The 27,896-nt window shown below is 43.4% G+C and overlaps 4 protein-coding genes across 5 annotated transcripts in view; 2 read left to right on the plus strand and 2 right to left on the minus strand.

Annotated features, from left to right (window-relative positions):
* Positions 1–1,179: 1,179 nt before the first annotated feature.
* On the minus strand, positions 1,180–3,022 carry foxd1 (forkhead box D1). The gene has a single exon (XM_070989080.1). It carries the CDS (start codon positions 2,759–2,761, stop codon positions 1,709–1,711), a length of 1,053 nt encoding a protein of 350 aa, XP_070845181.1. The 5' UTR covers positions 2,762–3,022; the 3' UTR covers positions 1,180–1,708.
* A 5,514-nt stretch (positions 3,023–8,536) lies between these two features.
* On the plus strand, positions 8,537–12,821 carry btf3 (basic transcription factor 3). 2 transcript variants are annotated; one of them, XM_070988819.1, is made up of 6 exons: positions 8,537–8,594; positions 10,387–10,455; positions 10,761–10,874; positions 10,974–11,175; positions 11,324–11,380; positions 12,279–12,821. In XM_070988819.1, the coding sequence occupies exons 2-6, from the start codon at positions 10,387–10,389 to the stop codon at positions 12,323–12,325; spliced, it is 489 nt and encodes a 162-aa protein (XP_070844920.1). In that variant the 5' UTR covers positions 8,537–8,594; the 3' UTR covers positions 12,326–12,821. The 2 variants fall into 2 exon arrangements, with proteins under 2 accessions (XP_070844920.1, XP_070844921.1); XM_070988820.1 differs by having other exon boundaries at positions 8,546–8,657.
* A 575-nt stretch (positions 12,822–13,396) lies between these two features.
* Positions 13,397–16,898, minus strand: ankra2 (ankyrin repeat, family A (RFXANK-like), 2). The gene is made up of 9 exons (XM_070988818.1): positions 16,808–16,898; positions 16,224–16,570; positions 15,947–16,105; positions 15,790–15,855; positions 15,470–15,567; positions 15,245–15,370; positions 15,007–15,073; positions 14,801–14,881; positions 13,397–14,393 (listed from the first exon to the last, which is right to left on the minus strand). Exons 2-9 carry the CDS (start codon positions 16,513–16,515, stop codon positions 14,338–14,340), a joined length of 945 nt encoding a protein of 314 aa, XP_070844919.1. The 5' UTR covers positions 16,516–16,570; positions 16,808–16,898; the 3' UTR covers positions 13,397–14,337.
* Positions 16,899–24,026: 7,128 nt separating this feature from the next.
* The window catches only part of arhgef28a (Rho guanine nucleotide exchange factor (GEF) 28a), a 35,211-nt gene continuing 31,341 nt past the window's right edge, over positions 24,027–27,896 (plus strand). Inside the window, exon 1 of the mRNA XM_070989378.1 lies at positions 24,027–24,080. Within this exon, the coding sequence (XP_070845479.1) occupies positions 24,036–24,080 (45 nt within the window). The 5' untranslated portion in view covers positions 24,027–24,035. The remainder of the gene's footprint in view (positions 24,081–27,896) is intronic.

The following is a 27,896-nucleotide window of genomic DNA, read 5'->3' on the forward strand; positions in this document are numbered from 1 at the left end:
TCTACTACGCACACGTTGCTCTGAATCAGGGGAGGCAGACACGCGCAGTCGGCCGGGCGCACACATCCAGTCACGGAAGCAGCGGGGCTGTACAGTAAAGGGCGGTAAAGGCTGCATACACCGCGACAGAGCTCATGAAAAATGAAAGGGAAGAGGTCTGACACACGCAGCATCACGGCAGCACAGGTGTAGCAGCCCTGAGCTTCCGCACCTGAGTATTAGTTTGTCATTTACGGTTCTTCTTTAGCTCCTCTAATCACCTGCACACTGCGTAAAAGCAGCCCTCTTTTGGCTTTTTGTGCCGACGGCTACGTGCATGTTAAAAAATGTCACACTTCTTCCCGTGTGGGGAAATAAAGGCCAAAATAAAGGTGAGTCATCACCAAAAGTGGTCAGCGGATGAAGGTGGCTTTAACCTCCTCTTCATCTCCATCCACGAGCCCCTCTGGCCCCGTGGCACACCAGCGCGAGAATTTCGGAGCCAACATCTCAATTTTCTCTGGGGAAAGCTGTGCCACATGAGAGCAGATAATGAAATATTGGGTGAGGAGCGTTTTCTCAAGAGCCGGCCAGCTGTCACATCGGCACCGGTATAATCACCCAAAATACAGCCCCTGTCTCACCCCGCTGACACCTTCCTGTCCGCTCACCGTAATTACGAGGATGAGTGTGAGAGAGGTCAGGTGGACGCGCAGGCCTCGTGTGCGCATGTTCCAAAGTGTGCAGCACTGATGGCGGAGAGCGTGCAACATCTCAGCAAACTGATCACAAAATGCATAATGTCCCGTTTTTGAGGCTCGTGCCGTGCGCGCACACACGCCTTCCCAAACTCAAACTCTTTTCAGCCCCAGTCAAAGCCATGCAGCCAGAGCATGATAGCCTGTTTGGACAGCCGTTACTGTATCAGCTGATTCATCTGCACATCCCAATGTAAAGCCCCCAAAAAGTCACTAAACACCTCCAACTTCACGTTTTTGGCAACGTTATTTATCCTAATTCGCCCCTCGGCGGAAACCCTGGGGTGGCAGTACAGGCCCAGGATCCTCAAACTCATTTAAAAAATTCATTTCCAAACAAATTCTTATAATTATTATTATTTTTTTTTTGCAAAACGAAATTTATTCTTGTTGAAAAAACAAACTGTGTAAAAATATCACACTTCAATTACACAATACTTGCCAAAAATGTACAATGTTTTATTACTGAAATAAACACACACTGCATATTATTATTATAAATGTATGACTTTGCTCTCTGTGTTTTTTTTAATACAACGTTCAAATCAAAACTGTAAGAAAAAAGAAGTTTTGATTTGCCAAACTAATTAAAAAAAAACAAAAACATGGACGTGTTTGACACAGATACATTATTAGCCTATTTTTAAACATGTGATCATTTATAACCTGCCCGTTAAGTCGTTATCCTGAGACGCCCTAAACAGTGACTGAAACGAATTACTTGATGGAAAATACAAGGAAAGTTCGTGGTCAAAAGTCTGATTCACACCGAAAAGAAGGAACATAAATATATCTTTTTTAAAACAGCATGAATATAGGCACAAATAGTGTTGTTCATGTCCATCATTCAGCTGCGTGCTATCAAACAAACATACAAAAATAATCCTACCTTCAAAGAGGGGCGTTTTTTGTTTTTGTTGCTGTTTCTTTCTTTTTTTTTATATAGTTTCTTGGAAAGTTTGTTAAGACATTTAACAGCCGCTAGAGCCGCTGACAACTCTGTTCGGAAAGTTTTCAACCGGGTGTAAAACAGCTCCGGGGTGGACGCTCTGCGGCTGGCCGGCCGCTGCAGGGCCCAGAGAGGACGGTAAGACCGGGACAACGACCGGGGAAGTCCTGGAGGGGCTCAGTGACCCCCCGATGATACTCTCTATGGAGAAGGGTGACCGCTGCACCGGGGAGCTGGACTTCTGCACCGGGGCTGCAGCCTGCACGCTGGCTGAGCCCAGGCTGGAGCTGAGCTGGGGATAAAACCTACTCCTGGCTAAGTCCGTGGTGGTGGGCATCAAAGACGGCGCGGGGATAATGGTTCCCGTGTGTGAATGTGAATGCCTGGAGTGCTGCTGCTGCTGTTGCTGCTGCTGAAAAGCAAAAAGTGCAGAGTGTGTGTGGTAGGACTGGAGCTGGATGCCGTATCCTCCGCAGCCGTACGGTCCGTACCCGTACGCAGCAGCGGCGGGGATAAAGCTGTTGTGTTCCCGCAGCAAGTCCTGCGCCTGCTGCCGCTTGAAGCGTTTCCTCCGCCTCAGAAAGCTCCCGTTGTCGAACATATCAGCCGACTCCGGGTCCAAAGTCCAGTAGTTGCCTTTCCCAGGGTTCCCGGGCTCCCTCGGTATCTTCACGAAGCAGTCGTTGAGGGACAAGTTGTGCCTGATGGAGTTCTGCCAGGCCGGGAACTTCTCCCTGTAGTACGGGAAGCGGTTGCTGATGAAGTCGCAGATCTCGCTGAGGGTGAGCCTCTTTTTGGGACTCTGCAGGATGGCCATGGTGATTAAGGCGATGTAGGAGTAAGGGGGCTTCACCAGGGTGTTCTTGCCCGCCGGCTTGTAGGCATCCCTTGAGGAGGTGGAGCTGTCCAGGCACGGAGGAGGAGAGCCGGCCAGGAGGATGCCGTCGTGCATCTGTGCCACCTCGTCCACGTAGGAGCGCGTCTGGCCGTCTCCATCCTCCCCTTCGCCGACCACGTCTATGTCGGTCTCTTCCGAAAGGATGGAGGCATCCGACATCTCTGAGCTCAGAGTCATGGCTCACACACGGCTGTGCCCTCCGACGCCAGATGATGAAGACGATGAGATGCACCCTGCCCTCCCTCTTCAAAAACTCATATGAGGAGGGGGAGCGGAGAGGAGCACGTGTCGCCGTCGGTGAAAGATGTCCTCCTGTCTTCTCGCTATTTCCATATGTTTTCAGGGGAATTGGCTTTTTTTTATCGCCGACTGACGAGCGGCTCCGTCGATGCCAGGCTGAGAAATGTGCAGGGAAACCCGCAAAGGGTCCAAACCTTGACTCACAGAGGGGGCGGACCTTCTCTCGCCATTTATACCCCCGCCCTGATCACATGGGGAGGAAACGTCACAGAGGCGAATGAAAAGAGAGAGAGAGAAAAAAATTAAATAACAAAAAAAAAGGTCTTTGAAAATTAACTGTGAGTGGTTTAAAAAAAAAAAAAAAGTTTGGTGTGGCCTACATCCTTTTTAGTGGTCATTCATGGTGGCCTGTCGTCCACACTGATCTGAAGCTTTTATTCCACCCCAGTGTTTTGCGCAAAAATAGATTTTGGAAGATATATATATATAAAAAAAAATCTTTAGCAAACTCTAATTGCTGGTCTGGTCATTGCTCAGATCGAAGTGGATATTTTGACAACCGTTTTATTTATTCAGGCTTAGTTAGTGTGATGCATGAAAGGAGCGCGTGCGTATTTTAATACACAGCGTGTATGACACAACACCTCAAAAAAAACAAAAAACAAAAAACAAACCTGAGATTAAAAATTAGGTTGTTCCAGATTTTTTCCTTCTTTCCGGAATTTAAGGAATACCTGTGATGTTCAGCACGAATGCCTCCTCGCAGTCGTGCCTGAGACTGGTGCACCACATCCAGGCAGCTCAGTTTGCGTGATCCGGTAGTTATCTAGATTATCCGCGAGCCATTTGTAATGGAAAAGAGTCAGCTGTTAACTCGAATCAGTCACGGGTCACGCAGAGCATGCAAGCTCCACATACAAGGCCTCTGCCGTGCGTCCTGAGCAGGGTGCTGTGTGTGCGAGTGTGTGTGTCTGTGTGTGTGTAGACATCTCTATTCATTTTATTTTATTTCAGAGGGTTAGGAGGATGGGATGCATTAAAGCACAAAAAAGCTAAGAAAAAAAATCTCAAAAGGTTTTCAGGATAAAAGAAAAAGTGTTGATGTTCAGTGAGCATCGAGTGAGAACTGCAGTGTGTGTAGGCCTGTTAAAGAGCATGCTGGAAGAGAATAATCGACCTTAATTGTCTAGATTGAATGTTAAAATCGAGCCTATATAAAAGACACATTCATATCTGATGACTTTGCATTTATTATTATTGGGTTCAGTCTTATTAGATTAGTGAGTAAAAGTAAAAGAGGCAATAAAGTGTGAATACAGATTCTATTTTATTCTGATTTTATTGTGAAAAAATATCATGTTCTGCAGCTTTGCTTCCAAATGTGTCTGTTGTTGATGATTCAGGCTCATTTTGTTCTTTCCTTTTTAATATTATTATTATTTCTTTTTTGTTAATTATGTCAGGGGGCTCAGCTTAAATGATCCCAAATATTTTAGCAAAAGCAATTCAAACTATGTAAGCACATTTGCTAAAATATTCCACTCTGCTGAGTTTAACCAAATCATTTAAAATAAATAAATAAATAAAACTTTCTCAAAGTTTGTGCATTTTACTTCTGACATTTTCTGTCTTAAAATTAGAAACTATCAGCCAGCTTTCATGAATGAAGCAGGCCTGAAAACACGTGTGGACTTAAAGAAAAATGTGTGGCTCATCATGACTTTGCTTCATGCTGAGGGTTTGCTCAGGTACTGTGTGGCCCATCAGGAACTCCTCAGAGGTTCCCATTTGGCCAGCGCCATCTAGCGGCGGAGTTGTCTCACAATTAAAACGCTTAACGCAGAAGGTGTCACAACCAGGAATTTACTATGAACTGCCCTTAAAAGAACTCTTTTTTTGTGTGTGTGTTTTTGTATAGAGTTTGGTGTAAAGTATAGAGTTTATCTGACTCCTCGTGAAGCTCTAAACTGCACTGACTTCTGTAAATGATAATTTATTTTTATTCATAGGCCAATAAACGTGACTGTGCTGTATTGTAAAATTAATGAGGAAGAAAAATACAAATATTTTCAGTAATTTCTGTTTCCACTGGAGGTTATTTGCCTCGATTAGCCTGTAAATGGTTGAAGGCTTTGTTTCATTTATTATTCATCACTTCTGCCACTTTGAAATGTCAAACTAGTCTGCTCTGTCACCATATAATAAACTTTATATACATTATATTGATCATTGGTTGTTGGTTAATTGACGAAATATAATCTGACAAAAAAAAAACACGTCAGAGAAAGTTAGACACACTGGCTCCTCGCGCTTTATATGAATTAATTAGGTTGTTTTTAATTAGTAATTAAAAAAAAGTGAATGAATAAGTGTTGTTCATAAATGTGGAGAAGCAGGAACGAGAGGACTGTTGTTTTAGCTGAATCCGTTTTATGAGCCACTCACTTCACTGATGTGAGGCCACCTCAATAATCAATAACCAGCCGATACTGATTGTTCGATTATTTAAGCTGTGTCGTGTTTGTTCAGGAGTGAGGGCTCGTGCGTGCGTTTATCTGAGAACACTTCAGCCTCTGCTCCTGTTCTCCATTAGTTTTATTTCTCAGACCTGTTTTCTAATGAGCCATCCTGCATGTGGAAATCCAAACAGGCACCATCAAGCCTTCAGTTTTACAGCTGATCAGGACCTGCTCTGTGCAGCTGTGGCACGTGAAGCCTGGAGTTGCTTTAATTGTTCATTTAGTCATTATTTATAGAATCTGTCCAAAACTGAAAGCTTAATAAAGCGAATATTACAGAGCCGAAAGCAAACCAAATAAAATCTAAACACTCTCAAGAAGTCTTATTCAAAGCTCTGGATGCATCAGAAGAAAAGCATTAAATGAATGAACTCTGAGCCGACACTCGCAGCAGCAGCAGCAGCAGCAGCAGCAGCAGCAGCAGCAGCAGCAGCAGCAGCAGCAGCAGCAGCAGCAGCAGCAGCGCGTCGCATGTGCGCTGAACCGCCTCTGAAGTGTTTCTAAATTCCGCCTCTGCGATCCGAGGGTGTTTCCGTGCCACCGGGTACCGAGAAAGCACTTAGCCGTTTAAACGCGATCCCTGCCCGCCTGCTGCTCCGGCAGAACCCCCGAGTGTCACCAAAACCGGTCCGTGTGAGAGGGGAGTCTGTGGGCCATGTGATTAATGTGCATCCCGTGCAGAAAAGGCGAGAGCAAGCACGCGCAAAGACCCTGCGCGTGGAGCGGAGAGAGAATTTATACCCACGTAAAATTAAAATAAAAAACAGCTTAATTATTGTTAGATAGTTTCCCCGTTGTATTAAACCTCAATGGGAATATTTGGAAATACATAAAATGGTCAAAACGTGCTGAGGTTAGAAAAACACAGACTTCTGCAGACTTTTTGGTTTCTCCGTTTCTTCAAAAATGTGGCCTGAAATGTTTCATCTACCTTTTTAAATATTTCATATTTAGTGAATCTGACTCTCAATTGAACGATCAGAAATGTGTCACCTGAACACTGTGACAGGAAAGGCAATAAAGAACCGAGGCAGTGACACATCACTGGTTTAAGCCTCTTTAAGGTAGAAGGGGATGATTAAATACTGGTGCTTTTATTTTGTCTGTTATATCTAGTTGTTTATATGGAAAACATGCTTATTTGTTATGTTTATTTATTAATTTGTTTGTTGTTTCAGTCTTGTAGGTTGCTTTTATGTGCAAAAAGAAAAAAAAAAAGGAAAAACCTCCTCCACCACCATCATTATCATCAATATGTCACTGTGGTCATTCATTATTTATTTATGAGTTGCATGGAAAATAATATGGAATAGACGGTGGGATATGGAAAATAATACACCTTTAGGGGCATGCACCCATGATATGCCTTGCCTGACATATATGTGTGTTATTTTAATGAATTAAACAGCTGTTATGTTGTGATATCATATATATAGGCAATGGCTCCATTGGTATGTTCTAACCAATGTTTCTTTCTAGATTTACTGTGTTGTGTTATAATGTTCAATATCCTACAGAAAACTGAGAAAACTCTCAAGACGCTTTACAGTTTCTCAGCTAGCAGCACCCTCAATAGACCAGAATGCAATGCAGTCACAAGACTGGTTTATTATCTCTCCCTGACTCACGTCTGCTTCCTCAAGGCAACAACCTGGAAACCTTGAAACTACCTGAAAGGCAAACAGACAAAGCTGGTTGAGATGAAATGCTCACTCACACTCACATACACACTCACACATACACACAGACAAACCAAACTACAGCACATAATCTCAAGATAACTGTCGTAGTGCACCAAAACTTCACAGAAGGCTGATCTACCGGATTAAAGATGGTGGGAAGAAAGGGGGTGATTTTTCAAAGGGAGAGCGAAAGCTGATATCATAGCCTGCTGTTTGACCCGACGAGCACAGCACACTTACACTGGCTGCCGGTGCCATGTGCACATTTGAATATGATGGACATAATTTGCCTTTATGTGCTTATGCAGTTTATGAAGAGTAGAGCAAAAGCAGCATTTGATGATTTCAGCACAAAACATGTGAAGTTACTGTGATGAAATACTCCAATAAACAAATTAAAGAGCTATTTGGGCCATAAAAAGATATATGTGACTATAAATCACATCACATTTTTCCAAGCTGAAGGACCATTTTGTGTTTTTAAGCTTTAAATCTGATGTAGAGTCAATCCATCTGTTGAGTAATATTGATGCGCTTCAACAAGTGGATAAAAACATAAGTGTGTCCTCCTCTTTCTTGCTTGAAAAAAATATAAATGGTTAATAAATGGGGTCTACTCAAGCCCACCGATTGAACTCATCCATCTTTTAAAAGTTTTATAGCAAAAAGTAATCACACCAGTATAACTGGCGCTCATCATGACACAATTATCTCTGGTAAATGGGCTTTGTCCTGCAAAAACAGGCAGCATGCCAGCACCGCACTGTAAAATGCAAATTTTACCCTCATCAGCACACTCAGTGAGACACTGGTCTGGATGAAATGCCTTGTGCTCTGTCCACAGGTGCCTGTCCATGTCTTACGGCCACTCCACTGGTGACTGTGATAAATATAGATCCCTCTAAAGGAAGCTGCAGCCTGAGCCTTGAGCTCCTCCGTCAGCAGTGAAAACTGTGATCATTTGACAACATCCCATCAGCTGATTTATTCCCCACCCCTCCTATTTGGAATTCCACAAATGGCAAATGATCCTGAGGATCTTGTTGCCCTGAACAGGATCCCAGTTCCTCATCTTTGTCTGTTCATTGCAATGACCTGACAAAAGAGCACTGAAAATACCTGAATACAAGACTTGCTCGACTTGACTTCAGCCAGCAATCAGCTCACAGTAAAAGCCTTCCACTCTTGGAGGTGGAGAACCAGACAAAAGCAATGAATTAGATAAGGAGGCATTGCTGGAAGGCTTTTACAGTGCTGCAGCTGAATGAAAATTACCTTAATAGTATACAGACCTACTTGGGGTTGCCTTGTGTGTTTGTTGCTTGATGAAGATTAGTTTAATCTAATTAATTGAATGAAGCCTTCTGGCTATTTTTTTAATATGAATACTTCTCAATGTCAATTGAGTTGTTGAGTTGTCAATGTTTTGCCTGGTGAAGGTGTTGCCTGCGAAGATCAGCTGAGGGCCGTAAAAACCCACGCAGCATTGCGCTTTTTGCCGTACGTCACTTCCTCCCTCCTCTCTCGCTTCCATTTTGCTCCCCGCATGTGTCTGCTGTTAGTTTACAGGTCAGTGAGGAGCTTTAAATACCTTCTTCCCTGCACTGTCCCCCCCCGATCCGACGTCAAGAGGTAAACGAAAGCCTTTTCTGACTAGGTGGCTGAACTCTGCCGGGGTTTGACCTTAACTTCACTGGCGGTTTTGTGTGGCTGTGCGAGAGGCTGTGGGTGACAGGCCGGACACTCCAGTCTCCCAGTTAGCTAAGAAGCTAGCTAAAGTTAGCCTACTAGTTCTTTCACAAAAGCTGAACCACACCTTGTTTCGGTACAGTCGCTGGCTGAATTAGTCAGCAAATGCTAGCTTAAAGCTACCTGGCGTCACCTGTGGTGCTTTTCGCCCGTTTTTTGGCCTACCACAGCCCCTTTTTATGTGGCTTTTGGTTGTTGTCCACAGTACAGATAACATACTAGCTAAACTGCTAGCTTGCAGTAGCTAACGCGCTAACGCACCTAGCTCTGCGCATTTGCCTGTCCCACCGTTTGCTCCTTATCGGCTTTTAAAAGTCTGATTACCGCGTTGGAAACGGTCTTGCCGCCGACCACCACACCCACACCACGGCCTCTGCTCCCCGCTTGTGTGTGCTTACGTGTGTGTGTCGTTGAAGCAGGATTTCCCCAAGACTTCATCACTTGTTTACACCTTGTTTGTCACGAGTGTGCGTCGTTGCCAGTTTCCCAGAGACACAGGAAGAGTTTGTGAGGTATTAGCAGGCAGTGGCATCGTATGCAAATACTGATGCATGTATTAGAGAGCACATAATGTTTGGGTCAAAATCGGGATTTCTGTACTTGTTTAGATTTAGGTTTTGTATAGAGTAAGGTGTGTCTCTCTAGGCTGGCAAGGAAAGGTGAACAAAACTTGGAAAAAGTAAAGTAACATGTCTCTGTCATGAAGTAGTGACGAGTTATTGCATATTTATTGTAATACCGCGGTGGCTGCTGGTGTTGTGATTTGCCAGAGAGGCTGAGCAACGAAGCATAAAAACAAAACAGGCCTTATCTTTGTCATCACACCACATATCAGCTGCACCAGGTGTGTTTGCTGTCTGAAGGCTGAGATCAGGCACACAGCCGTTTAGAGAAAGCCCAGAGGAAGAGGCCATAGATCATCATCATCATCATCATCACTGGACGTCTGTCACAGCGTCCTCGTACGTTTTCCCTTTCCACACCTGTATCGTTTGTCTGCCGGCTTACATTTTCCAACAACATTCAGTCGATTGTGTTCACAGTGCTCGATGAGATCAGAGTCTCCCGATGAGCACACGGATGAGCCAGATCACTCAAAGCTCGCGCTCGTCACTAAATGCACTCAAGTGGCGCGAGTGCTTCATGAGTTCATCTGTGACAGCAGGCTGGCGAAGGAGCTGCAGAGCGTTCAGAGAAACTGTAAACCCTGTGTTCAGCTGCACGTCAAACATCTCAAAAGCATACGAACGATGTCAATCTGTGAATTAGTAGAAGAAAGGAAATGTGGTCTCACTAACTTTAATTTCATGCTTTTTGGTTATTTGTTGTGAGACAGCTGAGATTGTCAGTGTGGCAGTTCTTCAGTTGCGCATGTGCTTTGCTGTATTTTCAGCAACCTGCTGCAACATGACATTTTGTGAATCACCCCGAACGTGTTTTTCCTGTCTGGAAAGTGATGCTAATGTAATATTTGGGAGATGTACAATATTGTGGTATAACATGAGTTAATTTCTAAATAGCCAAAACGCTTGTTAAACCTGTAGGCCGTTGGTGTAAAGATCAGCTGTGCTGGTGACGCCTGATCTGATCTAATGTCCTTTCCTTTTTTCAGATGAAAGAAACAATAATGAATCAAGAAAAACTCGCTAAGCTACAGGCACAAGTGCGCATCGGTGGAAAGGTAATCGTCAAGATAAATGCTTTATCGCAGGTTACATGAAAAGTTGATTTCCTGCAAAGCGTTCTCTGCTGTTTTCTTATTGCATTTCTGCATGCTTAGTTTTCAGGGTTTAGAAAGAAAAAGGGTTAGAAAGGGGTGCACATCAACTATCATACCTACAGTTTCTGTTGCATAGCAGTGATCATTTAGCAGGACTGAAATAAATGGACAAAGCCTGGACGTTTCTGTGGATACAGAAGTTGATGGATTGATGTATCATTAAGAGCTGATAGTTTACTCAGAAATATGTCTGTGTGACTCTGTAGGGTAGCGCTCGCAGAAAGAAGAAGGTTGTACACAGAACAGCGACCGCAGATGACAAGAAGCTCCAGTTCTCCTTAAAGAAACTTGGTGTCAACAATATCTCTGGTATCGAAGAGGTAGGCATGAACGCTCATCTCAGCGTGGTTTAAGATGAATCTGTGTCCGCCCTGCCTGCGATCTCGTCGTTAACGGCGTAAAACTTTGGGCCGTTGCAGGTCAACATGTTTACAAATCAAGGAACAGTCATCCACTTCAACAACCCCAAAGTGCAGGCCTCCCTCGCGGCCAACACCTTCACCATCACCGGCCACGCCGAGACCAAGCAGCTGACCGAGATGCTGCCGGGTATCCTGAACCAGCTGGGAGCCGACAGCCTGACGAGCCTCAGGAGACTCGCCGAGGCCCTGCCCAAACAGGGTCAGGAACCGCTAATGCACGAACACGTTGAATCAAGTCCCAGTGTTGAGTTAAATCGCGCTGTAGAGTCACAGCTGTAGCCTGTGCTCAGTCAGACTTGTTTAAAGAGACGCTGGCCGCTTCTCACGGATCTTTTCTGTTCTCACAGCTGCGGATGGAAAAGCGCCGATCGCAACAGTAGAAGAAGAAGATGACGACGTTCCAGGTGAGCGCTTAAACGTCTCGTTCGGCATTACGCTCACAGCTGTTTGTTCCAGCAAAATACTTCAGCATGTCTCAAGCCGTGGTCGTCCGGCGTCCAACAAAAAGCTGCTTCACACTCGTGTTATCAGGCGAGGGTTTTTTTTGTTTTCATCTCCATTCGATAATCATGGCAGGTTTGTTGTCTTCTGGCCTGTGCGAGGGGTCACGCGAAGGGGATTCATCACAGACCTTACACGATGGTGCGACGCGGCGTTGTGTGTTTGAATCTCACGTTCATAATGTTTATAAGACCCAGTTTGCTTTTCTTTGGGAGTAAAATGGGCCAAACACATGAGGTTGCCATTACAATAATCTCAGCTTTTCCCAGGACTTCTCTCCCCGTAGCCTTACTTCTCACTAATTTAACAAACGATTACACATGTATTGAGCAATAGGAGCAGCCGAGGCCTGATGGCACAGGGTTAACAGCCCAGGCCGCCGTGTTGTTGTTGGACTTAAGTTTCCTTTTTGTTCTCCCACTGAAGGAACATGTTTACTCAGACCTTTTGGATTGTTTCCAGTTTAACCCTCGACCCCTCCAGCCAAAACTTCGAAAGGCGGATTTCTCACATTTCAAGGAGTAATTGCAGCCAACTTTTTGATGCTTTACTCCGCAATTTTTACAGCTGCTTTCAGTAGTTTTGAGGGTCCCGCATGCCGAGCACATTGCAGTCTATAGAAGAGAGGGGCTAGATGAGGAAAGGAAGGAGGATCACGTTACTCCCATTATCATGTTTCAGATAAACACAGTTTTCCTGTATTGTCATCTGGCACCTCTGAGAGCCCCCCCCACCCCCCGCCCTAGCCCCGCCACCCCCATGACTCAATCAATTTACCACAAAAATCTTCTGTTGTTTCAGATCTGGTGGAGAATTTCGACGAGGCATCCAAGGATGAGGCTAACTAGAGGAAAACGGACTCCCCGGGGTGTCAAACCTTGACAGGACCATGTGGGGCACAAGATGCTTTTCTGTCTTTGGAGAGGTGGGAAGTTAATCGTTAAAGTACCTGAGAAGATGGATGATCTGTCAACTCTTGGCTGTGAGCATTCTGTGACTTGTGCACCACCTGAACAAAGTACTTGCATCCTCTCAAGTGAATTATTTTTGAGTAATTTTCTAGAATAGTACTCTGAAGTATTAAGAGCTGGGGGTAGCAGTATTTTTAGCGCAAGGTATTTTAGTCCTCATTCCACCTCTTCTTTTCCACCAGACTCTCCAAACGCTTGTTGTGCTCTGTGTGTGCAGTCAGAGTGAGAGATTGTGTCTGAAATGTGGCGTTCAAGGCTCCCTGCTGTACATGTTTCCTCCATGTTACTGAACCATAACTCTTTGTGGCCTCGCTCAAACCACCATATCTGGAATAAACCTTTGCTACTGTCAATAAATAACCCAAATTTCTGATTTTCTTCTTCCCTCAAGTCTTATTTTCACAGCTGAAATAGTGCGATTTTCCTTCTTTGAATTAGTTAGGATGCTCAACGTTATTGTAGGACTCACTTCACTGAAAAACCTCAAATAGATCTGAAGGAAGGATTACAGTGTTTTCTTCTCACGCCTCATCAGCAGATGTAGGATTTCTCTTGATGCACCCATGAGCTTAAAGCATTTTCATCCACAGCATAACAGTGTAGATACAAGATGCGAGACATTATGATAAAATCAGATGAATAAACAGACAGAACATACAACCACAAAGCTGTGAAATATGTTTTGCTTTAGCCGTGCGAGCAGTGTGGGGGTGGCGGCGCGGCGCGGCTCGGCTGGTCGAATCCTGCTGACTGTGGTGATCTGACGTTTCCTCCAGTGCCACCATGAGGTCGACATTTGTGGGTTTTTGTGAAATGTCTCAGCTATTGGATGGATTGCCATAAAATTTGGTTCAGACCCTGTCAGTGACAGACTCTCCTGCCCTCTCTGCAGTACCCAGCAGATACTAAATAAGTGTATATTATCCCCATAACTGTGACTCCGTGAAATGCCTTTTCAAGAGATCTTTTAATTAAATAACAACTTCATTTCAATGACTATAAACAGTAGTTTGACCTTTTTGACTTGCAATCATAAATATCTGTACAGAGCGATGTCTTATACTGAGATCAATACAAGTTATTTGTTGACACAGACGGTGTGATTGGTAGAAAACACAGGCACCCTCACACAGAGGCAAACAGCACCACCGTCACCGTGTGGGACACTTGAATGAGGCATGAGATCACAGCACATTAGTATCACAACACAGAGGAACAAAACAGACACACTGTACGTCAATGTACAACACAATCCAGAATATTCAAATAAATAAACAGTACAACAGACAGCTTGGCAGCGTCATAAAAGCGGTCTATAACGTGTGCGTTCCCGTCTGTAGACGGATTTTCAATCCACCCACCGGAGTCTGCTCACTGTAGACCAGACAGCATGAAGTGAGGCGATTTGACGAATTACTTTTACTATTAGGATCAATGTGTAGGTTTGAAAAACACTTGCCGTGACAGGAAAAGGATGGAACAGCCAATGATGGCGTTTAATACAAGATTGGAAACAAAACCTCCATGCTTAGTCAAAGCAAACTCAATCCTACACTGCGTGTTGTGCAGTGCAGTGCCTGCTGGGTTGCAGTGAAGAACTCAACCGTACACGTCCGCTCTTTGAAGATCTGCCGGTTCGTCTCGATCAGATTTGCTACTCCATGTGCGATGTGGAAAAGTGCAGTCAAACAGTTTCAAAGAGGGTTTAAAATTTTAAATTCACACAGCTCAAACCTTCGTGTGCATCACACCGACAGCATGCCGTCGATGCGGTGCGACGCTGCTGAAATGTCACTGAACGGAACAAAATGTTCCCGCTGGGTGCGCTGCGTGATTGTCCGGAGCCCAGCGTTGTGCCTTTGGTATCCGTTTTCCTCAAGTGTCACGGTTCATTCTCTGATTCCCATCAGCAACTTCAGTAAGTGTGCCTCCATCACCTGTTGGACTAAACACAAACATTCAGTGTTTTAATACGAATGGAAACATTTTCTTCCCCAAGAGGTCGTCCTTCACCTCCACAAGGGAGAAAACCGGCTGTGTTTTTGGCATGATTGTGAGATGATTTATTGAGGAATTTAGAAATTTTTACACATGCTGCTCAAGGTGGGAATGTTGCGCCTTTATTAAAACGTACAAACACAGAATGGGGGGGCACTGTTATTCCGCCTTTAAACCAGCAGCGGATGGAATATTAGACCTGAATCAACAGCTGTGTTCAAAGGGTGACGCTGTTGTGTCTCACATCATGTCTGTTTTGCTTCTGGAAGGCTAGCATGTTATCTAAAATCACATGCCAACATATCTAATTATACTTCTTATACATAGTAATTTATGCGTCTAATTAACACTTACCATTCCGGTGGCCCATAGCCACAGCCATGTCCATCGCATTGAAGCCAGAATCTGACTCAATGGTAGGATCAGCACCACTCTCTGGAAGAGACACAAACATGCTGCATTACTGTAACGGTTCATGTCGAACACAACATTTCCTAAACTCAAAAGAACTGTGATGTTTAGCGTTTTTAAAGAAAGTATCACAGGCGGATATCCCTCACCTAACAAGATCTCCACACAGCGCACGTGGTTCCCGTGGACAGCGTACAGCAGAGGGGCTCCTCCGTTCTGAAACCCACAGAGCGAACATCACAACAGGCAGAACAGTTTGACACCTCCAGGGGGCGCCATTTGACAGCCAGAGCAACATCAAGCCCCCGCACGAAGTGAGTGAAGAAAATCACGTCATGTTCTACTTAACCAGATCAAATGGATGCGATAAAGGCTTCGTATTGTTACCCAGTCATATTCATTGACATCCACACCGCAGTCAATGAGCATCTTCACAATGTCAGTGTATCCCTTACTGCAGGCCAGGGACAACGCACTTTCCCTCCCTTTGGCCAGGAGGTTGGGGTCAGCACCCTGCAGCGAAGAACGATACAGACTGGTGAGTAAATAAAGCCGGCGTGCTCGATTACAATAAAACAACGAGACCTGGATGAAACAGCAAGTTTTTCGTACATTCTGGAGCAGAAACTCGACGACAGCGATTTGTCCATGTGCAGCCGCCCACATCAGCGGGGTAAAGCCTTCCTCATCTTGAAGATTGATCACTGTCTCTATTAAAATGATACATAAAAAGATTAAAAAATAAATAAATGAGGATTTGTCCAATCTTTACAAAAATTGTCACTATTTCCAACATTTTCTAGACGAAATTATTAATCAAGACAAAAAAATCTGCAGATTAATCTATGATGAAAATCACTGCTAGCTGCAGCTCTAAACATTATTCCTCTATGGCTTTCACACCTGTTTGACGACCCAGGTGGGCTGCCTACCTTGTTCAATCCTGCTGGCGAGAAACACCATTTCACCTTGAGCTGCCAGCTGATGAATGGACAAAGCTGAGAGGAAAAACGTGCATGTGCCCATTAATATTTTGACTTGACTGCTGACATGTTTAATAAGGTAAGATAAGCCAACTGTGGTACTTACAATGCACCAAAAGAGGTGTGGAGGAAACCTCGTTGCCGCGGTGTTTATTGGTGAGTGTGGTGGACTGTTTGATGGGGGAGAAATGTTTGGTGGTGGATGGCGTGTAAACATGGCGCACCTGTATGCCCGGGGAAGGTGAGGTCTGGATATTGCACTCAGCTGAAAGTGAAGGACAACGTTAAACTTGATAGGACGCTATCACAGGAAGGCTTAATTCAAATGAAAGCGCTTTATCGAGTTACTGTGACTTTAGAGGCAAACGGACGGCTTCTCTAACCTTTAAATAGAACAGAAGCCACCTCCAGATCTGAGTTGACCTGGTCCTGGATGTTCTTGCTATCCTCCTCGTTGAGCGACTTCACAAATCTGGAGCAAACGTTCATGTCAAAGCGGTTGGGCAGGATGAATTTGATGCCCATGGCCACATTTTGGGTGCCCGGGTCATCTCCCGTCGACTGCTCAGTCTTGATCGCACCCAAATCCGGCATTACACAGATCCCCTCCATGTCCTCAGAAACCAGGGGACACTCTGCTGTCCCATCTGAGGCTGACACGGTATCGTTGTCCATCCTCTGCTCACACTCCAAACTGTCACACTGAGGTTAAACTGAAACCACTGCACGCCTGAAATATGGAGACAAATCGGTGTTTAGTCTTAGTTAACATTAGCATGGCGCTGACATCAGGTCCTGACGTTAAATATCAAACTGTGTTAGCTACCAGTTAGCATGCTAGCTATTGTTATCGTAACCTTCCGTTGGTTCACTCACTCTGTGGCAATTACACTTGATGTGTTTACATTAAGCGTAGACGTGAAGAAAGACCATTTAAAAATAAAAAAAAAACAAAGACATTTCTTACTCGAAACTGCATTGTTTTACTTGAATTCCCTCATGCGGTCATTTCTCTTATTTCGGTGTTTTGATAAATGTACGCATGCGCACTTTGTCGCATCCACAACGGGGTGCATCCACAATTAACGTCCCTCTTTCTTTCTTTTCTTTTTTTTTTTTTTTAGTTCCGGAACCTTTGTATTATACTGCCATTATATTAACATAGCAGAATGGCAAAATAAGTTACCCAGAGTGCTTTTACATAAGGTGTTCTTGATATTTTCATGGACTTAATAAGGCAATCTACAACAAGTATTATTTTCCAATAAAGCAGTAACCTCATTAACAAATGACAGACTGAACAAATAAGACAATTCAATTTACACCTTATTTTAAACAGTTATCTGAAGTCATAACTGAGGCTGATAATTCTCTAAGAATCACACAGCAAGAAAATGTGTCATTGCTCAAATTCCCTAATTTTAACAAAAGTATACATATATAGTTATAGTATATACTATATAGTCAACACAAATGTTCAAGGAGCCCCAAAATAGAACTGTGATTCACACTACCCAGACTTGGTAAACTAACTTCAATTTTACTTTACTCTCCAGCAAATGGGAGAAATCTTTTATTTTCTAATTTGTCATTAAAGTTTCTTTTTATTGAACTTGTACAATGTACAAAACTTGTGCACAAACATAGCAAAATTCATTCTTTTCGTAAACTTAAAATACATGCAAACAATGGTGAACAAATATAACATACATCATCTATAATACAAGGGGGTAGAGTTTCATATTAAAAATAAATCATCTCATAAACAAAGGGACATACAATCTCACATAAAAAATAAAGAGTGGAAAAAAACTTTTAGACTGTCAAACATTTTTTGTGCTATTTTACTCTTTATTAACTATAAAGATTTTAAGTACAACTTATACTCGTTCAAAAAGGGAACAAAAATAAGGGATGATTGAAGTTCTATTTTCAAACATGAGAAATAAAAGAGACAAGGGAACTTCGTTGAGCAGAATACGGAAATGAGCCACAGTACCCACCGGAAACCATAGATATATCTATGCCGGAAACCGACTCTCCTGCCGTAAAGACGTCATGAGTGAAGTAAAGCGTCACACTGCCCCCTGCTGGCTACAGGTATTAATGTACATAGAATACAAAGCGTTAATGAGGTTAAAAATACTCACGAAATGAGCACTGAAATGAATTTAATGCGCTGTAATAAACGATAAGAAGGAAGAGGTACAACAAACAGTAGACGCATGACTATTTATGTTTTATATATTTTTGTTTATTTTCAATATATTTCAAGTTTGGTCATTTGAGTTTGTTTATTGATTAATGGACAATTTTCTTCAATACTCAACTGTCACATTTGATTTAACCTGTTAAAGAAAAGGTGAGTAATGATGTTATACTTAACTGTTTACTTACTTCTAAAGTGAGAGAAGAAAAGTATGTTTAAGTTGACTATGAAAGAGAGATTTTTTAAAAAAATGTTGTGTACTAAGAGAACTTTTGTACCTTTTGTAAATTATTTTGAAAATAATACATTCCCAATGAAGCTGCTGAAGAGGAAGCATTGTATTCCTTCCTTCCTTCCTTCCTTCCTTCCTTCCTTCCTTCCTTCCTTCCTTCCTTCCTTCCCTTTTCAGGGTGTAACATCAGCACACATCAGATGGACAGTCAGACCATGTCCCACCACACATTCAGTCTCACAGTCTTTGGACTTTTTAGAAAGATCATCCATACACAGACTGAACAGAACAGGTGACAATATTCCACCTTACTTTGATGCATCCAGGAAGCACAATACCTTGAATAGGATACTAGCCAGGGCAAATGGTCTGCAGTTTTCTATGCTGGATATTTTACCGGCTTTGTGTTCGTCTACTGGCACTAATAAGATAGACGGGGCACGGTGGTAACACTGTCGCCTCACAGCTATAAGGTCCTGGGTTCAATTCCTGCCTGGAGTGCCCTTTAGGGGCCTTTCTGTGTGGAGTTTGCATGTTCTCCCCATGTTCACCTGGGGTATCCTCCACAAAAAAACACTAAAAACATGCAAGAAGATCACCACCTGACCAATGGTGACAAAAAAGGAACTGGGTCCCCGGCGCCGCCATTGGCTGGCAGCCCACCGCTCCTGGATGGGTCAAATGTGGAGGAACAATTTCAGCAAAAGCATGGCGTGTGCATGTTGTGCTGTTGTGTTGACATGGGCGTGTTGTGCGGTGATTAATAAAGTATGTCTTACTAATAAAACAGACAGCACAGAGTCAGAGAATATGCCACGCATGATTAATCCAGACAAACGCAAAGCAAGTGGCGCTGAGATCCTGTGGCTAGCATACTTCAGATGTTCTGCGTTTTTTTGGTCAGAGCCACATGCTTTGTTCACTGTCAGTTTCCCAGTGGCTCAGCAGCACACGTCACCAGGTCTAATAACCACATCATCACCTTTAGGAACATCAACATGAGTGCTGCTCTCAGCGTCCTGCACTGAAAACACGATGAAAGCACACCACGTTACACCTGACCCGGTGTGAACGGCACTTTGGGGAGCATTTGAAAATGTATTCAGAAAAACAGTGACTGTAAAGGTGATGCATGTGGCATGTTGTTTGGAAAGCCTCCACACGATGGCAGTGTTGTTCGTTCAGTCTCTTTTCACTCTGAGTTTACCAAATGATGACACCACAGTCTCAAAGGTCATGCAGTGCATTGCTGCAAATAAGATGGGCTTTGTTCCACAGTCACATTATCTACAGTCCTCTCTCACTGTCTCCCAAACTGAAGGTTTGGGGCTTTAAAGAAGTGTCCATTTAGAAGACGGGTCCATAAAAATATATTATTAAGTTGACTGTTATTAACCACCTTGGATACAAACAAATCTCGTGGCTAAAAGTGACTAAATATATGTTTCCTGTGACAAATACTGACACAGTATAAATACACAGGAGATAATAATAACATCTGCTTAATGATATAACAGCGCAGAGCTCAGAGTTGTGTGAAACACACTTCTGAGTTCTGTTTCATACTGTTATTATCTCTGAGTCGACGTTTTCTCAGAAACACTAAAAATGCTGTGGTGGAAGAGGTACTATATGTGATAAGTCACAGTTTAAACACAATACTCTTTTACAAGTAAAAAGTATGAAGATTGCCAGCAAAATGTAATTACAGTATCAAAAGTGAAGCATTTTGTAAGCAGAGTCACACCTTCAGGGAGTTCTTTTATGATAGATGTGAATTATTGATATTGTAATGAGTAAGCTGCATTTTAATGGTGCAGGTGGTTGACTGAATGTCAAGTACTCGTGTTGTTGGTAATTGTTGCTTTTTATAGTCATGTACACCTACCTACTTGCACGTATATGTACGTAAGTACATTGCATGTTGTGTATTCACCAGCTGCTGTTCAGCTTTTAGCTGTATGTCTGTTTCTATCTTCCTGTAAATTGTTTTTGGCAACTTTCAGACGGAGTCAGATTCCTTGTACTTGTACACACACAGCAGGCCTATTTGGCAGATAAAGCTGATTTTGATTTAATATTCTGTTTAACCTGTAGCTGAGGGTTATGCACGCTTGTACTTGGGGGAAATAATGAAGTAATAACACAAGGCTCAGCAGTATAAAACAAGAACTTTTTCACTGCTTTCACCTTCACCAGGTTCATCCAATTTGTGTATCTTTCACAATAAAAGCCCTCGACATGGTGGCAGATTAAACTCACTCAGGACCTTCCACTAACAGGCAAATCTGACAAATCTCTGAAACGACATTAGATTTTATTTGTCAGTCACATGTTGTGTTAAGTAGTAACTCAAGCTGAGGAATAAATGTAGTAGAGACATAAAATATATATATATATATATATATATATATATATATATATATATATATATATATATATATAAAATATGGAAAAGTTACAGTCAAGTACTACTCTGAGGTACTTGTAGTCTACTTTACTTGAGTATTTCCACTTTCTGTTACTTCATACTTCTACCCTGCAACATTTTCGAGGCAAATATTTCACTTTTAATTCCTCTTTATTTATTTCAAAGCTTGGCTCACCAGTTAATTCACATTTTCAGATCATTAATACAACATGTAATTAACAAGTAAATGATGTTATATTATTATAGATAAGGCATAAAATCATTAAACTGAACTCCTCTGATCAGCTGCAACATTAAAGTGATGATTCAGTAAAGTGTGTTTTATTCTGACATAATCCTGCATTAGGAGTACTTTTGGTACACTGGAAAGTATATTTTGATGCTAATATTTAAGGTCTTTTACTCAGGTTACATTTTTGAATGCAGCTCTTTCACTTGAGTATTTATATTGCTAACATAACATAACATTGCTAATAGTACTTTTACTTGAGTAAAACTTCTTCTTGCACCACTGATTACACCATAAAGTCCAGTAAAAGTAGCGCATGTAAGGTGTGAAATGTCACCATGAAGTCATTATATAAATAAAAATACAAGCACGTGTCACATCACGGGAGCATCGCATCCTCCCGCCGCCGCTCCCGTCCTGCAGGCCCGGTGTGTGAGGGGGGGGCTGGACCAGAGGACGCAGAGAGGAGACGCAACTCCGGCGACACCCACAAACAAACTCCCAACCGACTCCCTCCCGGAGCGCACAGAGGACTGAAGCTGGGACAGACAAATGCGGAGGAAAGGTGGGGAAGGTGTCTTCTTAAGCCTCTTCAGCGGAGAAGCAGCAGAGAAACTTTTGTTCTTGTTTTTTTTTTTTTTTTTTTTTAATTTTAGATTACAAGTGGTGCGATTTCAGCTGTCGACGGATCGGACGGAGCGCTGCGGGCTGAGAGACGACGGCAGGTAACGACAGGACTGGAGGACTCATCTGTGGGGACAAGTTCAGATATCTTTTAAGGAAAGCTCGAAGGAGACGGCACCGTGCAGTCAGATCATCGAGGTGACACTCACTCGTACTTTTTTTTGGTTTTAAATCTGTCGGTTTATTGATGTGTAGAGCATGAAATGCTGGTGCGTTCATAGGTAAACCGTAAAACACGGAGCTTCAACGTGTCCATTCAAACCCCCGCTTTAACACCGCTGCGGTGTTTTTACTCTGGTGCGTTCACTGACCGTCGTTGACTGCAGGAGTTAAAGCAGTGCATGCCATTGATTGTTCTTTGAGGGTATGTTTGGATGCTGATGATGTTTGGAAGTCCTGTTGTCACCTCTTTGAAGCGAGGTCACATCCCATTATGTCTCACCATAGGGTATGGAAGAGGTGGCTGACTGTTGACACATGACCTTATTTTAAGATTTTTATATTTGTGTTCCTGTCTATATAATCAATAAGTCGTCTGAAAGAAAGTTTTCATGCCTTTTCATCTCAATGACACTGCTGAGAGATGAGCATCACTGTATTTCCGGGCACCAAGTGACAACGTTAACCTGTCGTAAGCAAAGAGCTGAAAGCAGAGCAGCACCTTTTCATCCAGCCTATAACTGATCGCAGCTCGTCATGTGAGAGGAATTAGATTATTCAATCATGCATCACCTGAAAAAATGTTCAGGACAACAGGATCAGCTTGTTCGCGTCTGAAAATATGTGCATCAGTATGGAGATGTCAGCGCGGGCTTCCTAAATGCTCTTTGACAGCGTGCGTTCTCTTGTTATGTGTAATCTCTTTTCTCACGCTCTGCTCTGGATCGCGTGGCCACCAGCCAGGTCAGGTCTCTTATTCACATCCAGCATTTCAGAGGCTGAAGTCCCGCCGGGGACAATGACTGACACCGATTCTTGTGCAAAGTCGAAAAACTGGACTCGGGATTTAAGATGTGTCCTTACAAGCAGCTCCGGCGTCTTATTTAGGTCACTGCGGTTTGCTCACGGATGACTCAAAAGTTGTTTTTGACCTTTGAACTCAAGAAGCTGAAATCAAGACGGATCTGGATCCGTCCTCTGCGTGGAGTCAGATTATGGCTTTAAACCTTGCGCAAACAAGAGCATAGCAGAATATGAACATCTGTTGATGTAATGGGGCGCAACCTGCCAGCCGAGCACAATGTTTATTCTACAGTGTGACACATAAACCTCCTGAAGTCCTGCTTTACAATAGTGTGACCCCTTTGAGACGAGCGGGATTAAACACACGGAAAGACGCCCAGGCCCGGGGCATTGCACTCCTTTATTGATAAGATGTCCTTTGGAGACAGTATTAGAGCATGCAAACGTGATAGTGATATTACTGTTAGATGCACACAAAGGACCTCATCAGTTCGTTTGGTAGAGAGTGAGCTGCTGTAACGACACTGGATCCTGATCTTGGTGTTGGTCACCTCTGTCATTTTATGGTTTTATTTTCATTTAATGACATAAAGTAATCTTGGGTTTAACCCAGATTCAGAGGACAGAACCTCCTGCAACTGGAACTGTGGTGTTAAATGCACTGACTTTATACACTTATGAAGCATACAATCAGTCTTTTAATCACCTTTTAAGTCATTTTTTCAACATGAAATGCCAAATATTCTCCAATTCCAGCTTCTTCGATGTGAGGAGGGCTGAGGTTTTTCTCTTTTTCTCTGTTTAATTGTAATATTTATTTATGCATACAGTATATTCTGGGTTGTGAGCAGTTAGTCAGACAAAACATGTCTCAAGATTTCGGCCTGTGAATGATTGATACACTGAGTGATTCATCGATGAACAGAGAAAACTATCGTCACATTCACTGACTGGGACCTGGCTGCGACTCACCAGCTCATGCGAGCAGCCTGCAGAGCTGACACCACTGTGCAGCTTTGAAGTCATGCACTATTCACAGCTGCGAGTGAAGTCACAGCGGATCAGGTGTGTGCTGATGATACAGTTACCCTTTCTTCCTCTGCCGCGTCCTGCCCGAAGAGCCGGACGTTGACTGTGCTGCAGTCAGCGCAGCTTCATCTGTGCGCTGATCTCAGTCGCCTGCAGGCTGGAAGCAGAGCCGGACTGCTTCCATCTTACATTTCACCGGAAAGTGACCTCAGAGTCTGCTGCGTTTGAAATCATCATCAGTTATCACCTGAGCATCTGTGTTCACCTGCTGCAGCAGTTTCTGACCAAACTGTTCCAGACTTTAGAAACAGTTTCGACGAAATCAATGCAATGCAAAAAACAGAAGAAGGTTGAAAAGTTTTTTTTATTATCTTCACTTTTCAGTAACATGACTGTTTCCTCTGCAGGCCTCTGGTGGATGGAGAGGAAGATGGAGGCGAACAGAAGAGAGGTGCCTCTATATGTAAGTGTTTCTCCAGTCTGTGAGCATGTGGTGTGTTGGTGGTCCAGTCGAGGGGTCTTTTGGGGTATTTTTCTGGGTGCGGTTGAACTCTGAGAAGCATTTTCCCATTTTCGAGCCAATCCTGTTTTTCTTTTTGCCCAGAATTAGAGCGCTCTAGTCTCTCCCTCTGTGCAGCGGTTGACTGGCAAGCCTTGTGTCGCAGGTGAAACCCAAGCCAGGAGGGTTTCAGTCCCCGGGGAGGCCAGGCCTCACACAGCCTGCTCCCCACACGACGCGGCCCTCTGAAAGCATGGCTTCCACTGCGAACACGGGAGCCAGAGCGACCCACTTTGTTTCTTGGTGCTGGAGGGAGCTCGGCAGCGTATGAGTTGAATAAACACATCTTTGTGGAAGCGTGTTAGAGTGCAGGCAGGACAGGTGTGTTTGAGTGATTGTTGTTTCATGACATTGTAGAACTCTGTTTCTCTCAACTACTTTCATTTCTTCCATCTGTCTTCCTTTTCTCCTTCAGTCCACCGTCTCTCTCTCTCTCTCTCTCTCTCTCTCTCTCTCTCTCTCTCTCTCTCTCTCTCTCTCTCACCCTCATTCTCCCCTGTGTGTGGAAGCCTGGGTGGGCCAGTCACTGAAGCGTTGCCAGATTTCTGGTAAGCAGAGTGTCTGCTTGTTTTGCTGTGTCACCAGTTTCAGAGGCGGGGGGTGGGGGGGTGGGGGGGTGGAGGGGTCCTAAACATTTGCCTCCTCTCGTTCATAGAGGCTGATTGAGGCCCAGTCTGAAACCCAGGCATGTGAATCATTACGAGCTCTACCACTTACACCTACACCTCTCCATTAAGAGGAAGTGGCGTCTCCACCCTCTAAGGTCACAGCTCAACAGGAGCAACTCTCACTGCTGAATGAGATCCAGATTTCAATGCCGGCTTTGTGTGGGCAAGCCACGGCACACTGCTGTCATATAAAGGCTGTTATTGTAACAGCCATGGTAAAATGTTATGGTGCACCTCCACAAATACAACACAGTGTCAGGCCCATAGCAGGCACTGTTAGGCCACATCAGTGGATAAAAGGTTGCATTGAATTGCAGGCAGAGAGTGTGGGAGTTCCTGCCTTTGAGGAGGTTTAATTGCGCTCTGGTGCGGGACTTCACGTCAAAGTGATTTTGTTCGTCCAGGTGTGTATGTGTGAGTTAAAGTGATCCCCCTGCGTTCATGTTCGTGGGCTGAAATGCGAGAAGTCCAAATCTGCTGCGAGAGAAAAACAAACAAAGCAAAGAAAAGAAAAACACAAACTTGTTTTTCAGTTTTTCGCCATCTCTAGTCCAGTGATCAGTCCACTGCTTTGGTTCAGACTCAAATATCTGATTGCATAAATTGTCATGTCTCTTGGCTTTTCCCTTAGTGCCACAACAAAGGTAACATTTTCAGTTACGAGTCCAAACCTCAGTAACTAGAAGACCTCCACAAAGGCCACTAGGCCACTCTTGTATGATATGCAAATGTGCAAGCGCAAACTTCGTCTATGCTGCCGCTTGGTCTCGAGAAGTTTAAACTTTTTTCCTTAATATCACTGGTGGAGTTTATTTCAGCCAGTTCACATTTGAATGTGGGAAAGAGGATAATGAGTTGCAGCTGTAAACATCTGCACCTTTACCTGGCTGCACTGTTCTGTACTGGAGAACAGGTGCTAATTAGCACATGGTAGCATGCTAACACACAAAACAAAGATGATCATGGTAAACGTCACACCTGCTACACATCAACCTGTTAGCATGACGTTAGCATTGTGCTTGAAGTCACCACGGTGGCTGAGTACAGTCTCTGTAGACCCTTTGTCTTGCTTCTTTATGGCAGCTATTACCTCAACGCAGCACAGCACTGTGTTCACAAACGGAGACAGATTGGCTTTATCCTTGTTCCATGTTTGTTCATTTGCTCGTACGGTGTGGCGGTGACAGTTATCACAGTGCTGTTTGAACTATTGGGTTTCTCTGTGTCGTGGTTTATGATTTTCTCCCTCTTTAAGTGCTGCAGCGATTGTGTTTGCCATGCTTTCCACATGTCAAACCAACAGACAGCCTGGCCCTGCCGCTCGTTTATTGATGTTTGATAAGACAGTCATTGAATAGCAAACAGCCATGTGATCTTAATACAGAGGCTTTCTCAAATATTGAAGACCTAAAACTTCAATATGAGTCTTAATAGTGATTAATTTCTGTCATTTCGCACAAAATTGATGCACTTCCTGGTACTATTACGCAACAATGAGTCTATACATGGCAGCTCTGGTCTTTGAAATGAAATGTTTGTGGCAGCACTCCAGTTTTACTGACAGCATTTTCTGACATGTAGACCCGTTATTAGTGTCTCATTTGCACAGCAGATTAAATCAGAGGTATGTGTCTCAGCTGAGTATGAGAAAAAGCCTGCAGCACAGTTCCCGCTATCACCCTCAAGACTCCAATCAGATTCTGGTACACAGTTTCTGTTACCCCCATATACTGCATGTCACTGTGGTGGTGTTTGACTGAGAAATATTCAAAGTATTTTCACTGGGAATCTTTGTCGGGGGTTTGAAAACGGCGTTTCTTCATGTATTAGCTTGTTTGAATGTTTGTGAAATCGATTGAGCGTGTGGAAGGTGGAGGAATGATCCGGGCATGTTTCTCAGCCCTCTGTTGATTTTTTTGAAGTCAAACCTCTCAGTTCTAATGATTTATAATGAGTCTTTCTGTGTGATTTTACACCAGGATTTCAGCACACTTCATTGTTCAATAACTTTTCTTATGGACACAGTATGTCATTTATGTTGGCTTCTCATCTTAAAACAAAAACAGCCCGTCCCCGCTGACGTCACGCTGTCTTCTCACGGAGAGGACTGACTGTTATTGGAGCTGTTTTTGTTGTTGCACTGGCAGTGATCTCGCTCCCCTGACGTCACCCACGTGTAGCACTCAGGAGATCATGGCAAAGAGCTCTGAAGCTGATGACTGCTGGTTTCCTGGAGACCACAGGCTGCAGATCTAGTGTTGTTTTTCCCCTCTGAATGGCCAAAAACATGAGGAGATTATAATCATGTCACCGGCGTATGCTTGGATGTGTTGTTCTACTGAAAACAGATATTAATACCCACCAGTTATTATGTTATATTAAGATATTCTACGGAGCGCAAATGTCTTTTAGATGTGTATCAAACTCCTTTTGCATTTGTGAGACACTTCCTCATGTTTATGTTCCATAATTAACTGCCCATATGGGAGGCGTGAAGTGAAACCACAAGGTGCTGAATATTTCATTGTTACTGGATCAGTTTGTGTCATGATAAGGCTGCAGGGAGAAGGTCACAGATCACATCTGTCTGACGTCTTATCGCCAGCCAGCCGTCCTCCTTCCTCTTCCCCAGGGCGCCGCTGATACAGTTAGGATCAAGCAAATTCTGTCAAAGATCAAATTGCACCTGTGTAAACCAATATTACCTGAGGTTGGGACAATTGAGTGGGAACTACAGCCTGCTTGGAGGAGGGAAAACAAAATCAGAAGATATTAAAAATAAGTGTTCACATATGTTTCTGTGTCTTTTAAAGGCATCTAAATCTGATAGTGGAAGGACAATTTCAAAGAATGAAACAGCAAAGATAGAGAACAGATGAAGCTCCTTTATGCTGGTATTATATATCAGAATACAACTTGTCCAGAAAGTCCCTCCAGTGCAAACGATGAATAACATGCAGTTGTTAAATTTGAAAACATAAAGATATTCAGTTGCATTTTAATCAAAGTGTAAAGTAACTACTGATGTCTAGCCGGCCTTGTAAGAAATCAG

Source organism: Chaetodon trifascialis, chromosome 20, assembly GCF_039877785.1.
Source record: "Chaetodon trifascialis isolate fChaTrf1 chromosome 20, fChaTrf1.hap1, whole genome shotgun sequence".
Taxonomy (NCBI): domain Eukaryota; kingdom Metazoa; phylum Chordata; class Actinopteri; order Chaetodontiformes; family Chaetodontidae; genus Chaetodon; species Chaetodon trifascialis.

Excerpts from the sequence above, each read along its gene's own strand:
- foxd1 (XM_070989080.1), bottom strand. The coding sequence starts at position 2,761 with ATGACTCTGAGCTCAGAGATGTCGGATGCCTCCATCCTTTCGGAAGAG.
- ankra2 (XM_070988818.1), bottom strand. The coding sequence starts at position 16,515 with ATGGACAACGATACCGTGTCAGCCTCAGATGGGACAGCAGAGTGTCCC. Across the intron at positions 15,371-15,469 it reads TCGAGTTTCTGCTCCAGAAT|GGTGCTGACCCCAACCTCCT; the intron begins GTACGAAAAACT and ends TCTTCGCTGCAG. Across the intron at positions 15,074-15,244 it reads ATGTCAATGAATATGACTGG|AACGGAGGAGCCCCTCTGCT; the intron begins GTAACAATACGA and ends TGTGGGTTTCAG.
- btf3 (XM_070988819.1), top strand. The coding sequence starts at position 10,387 with ATGAAAGAAACAATAATGAATCAAGAAAAACTCGCTAAGCTACAGGCA. Across the intron at positions 10,875-10,973 it reads ATATCTCTGGTATCGAAGAG|GTCAACATGTTTACAAATCA; the intron begins GTAGGCATGAAC and ends GGGCCGTTGCAG. Across the intron at positions 11,381-12,278 it reads AGAAGATGACGACGTTCCAG|ATCTGGTGGAGAATTTCGAC; the intron begins GTGAGCGCTTAA and ends CTGTTGTTTCAG.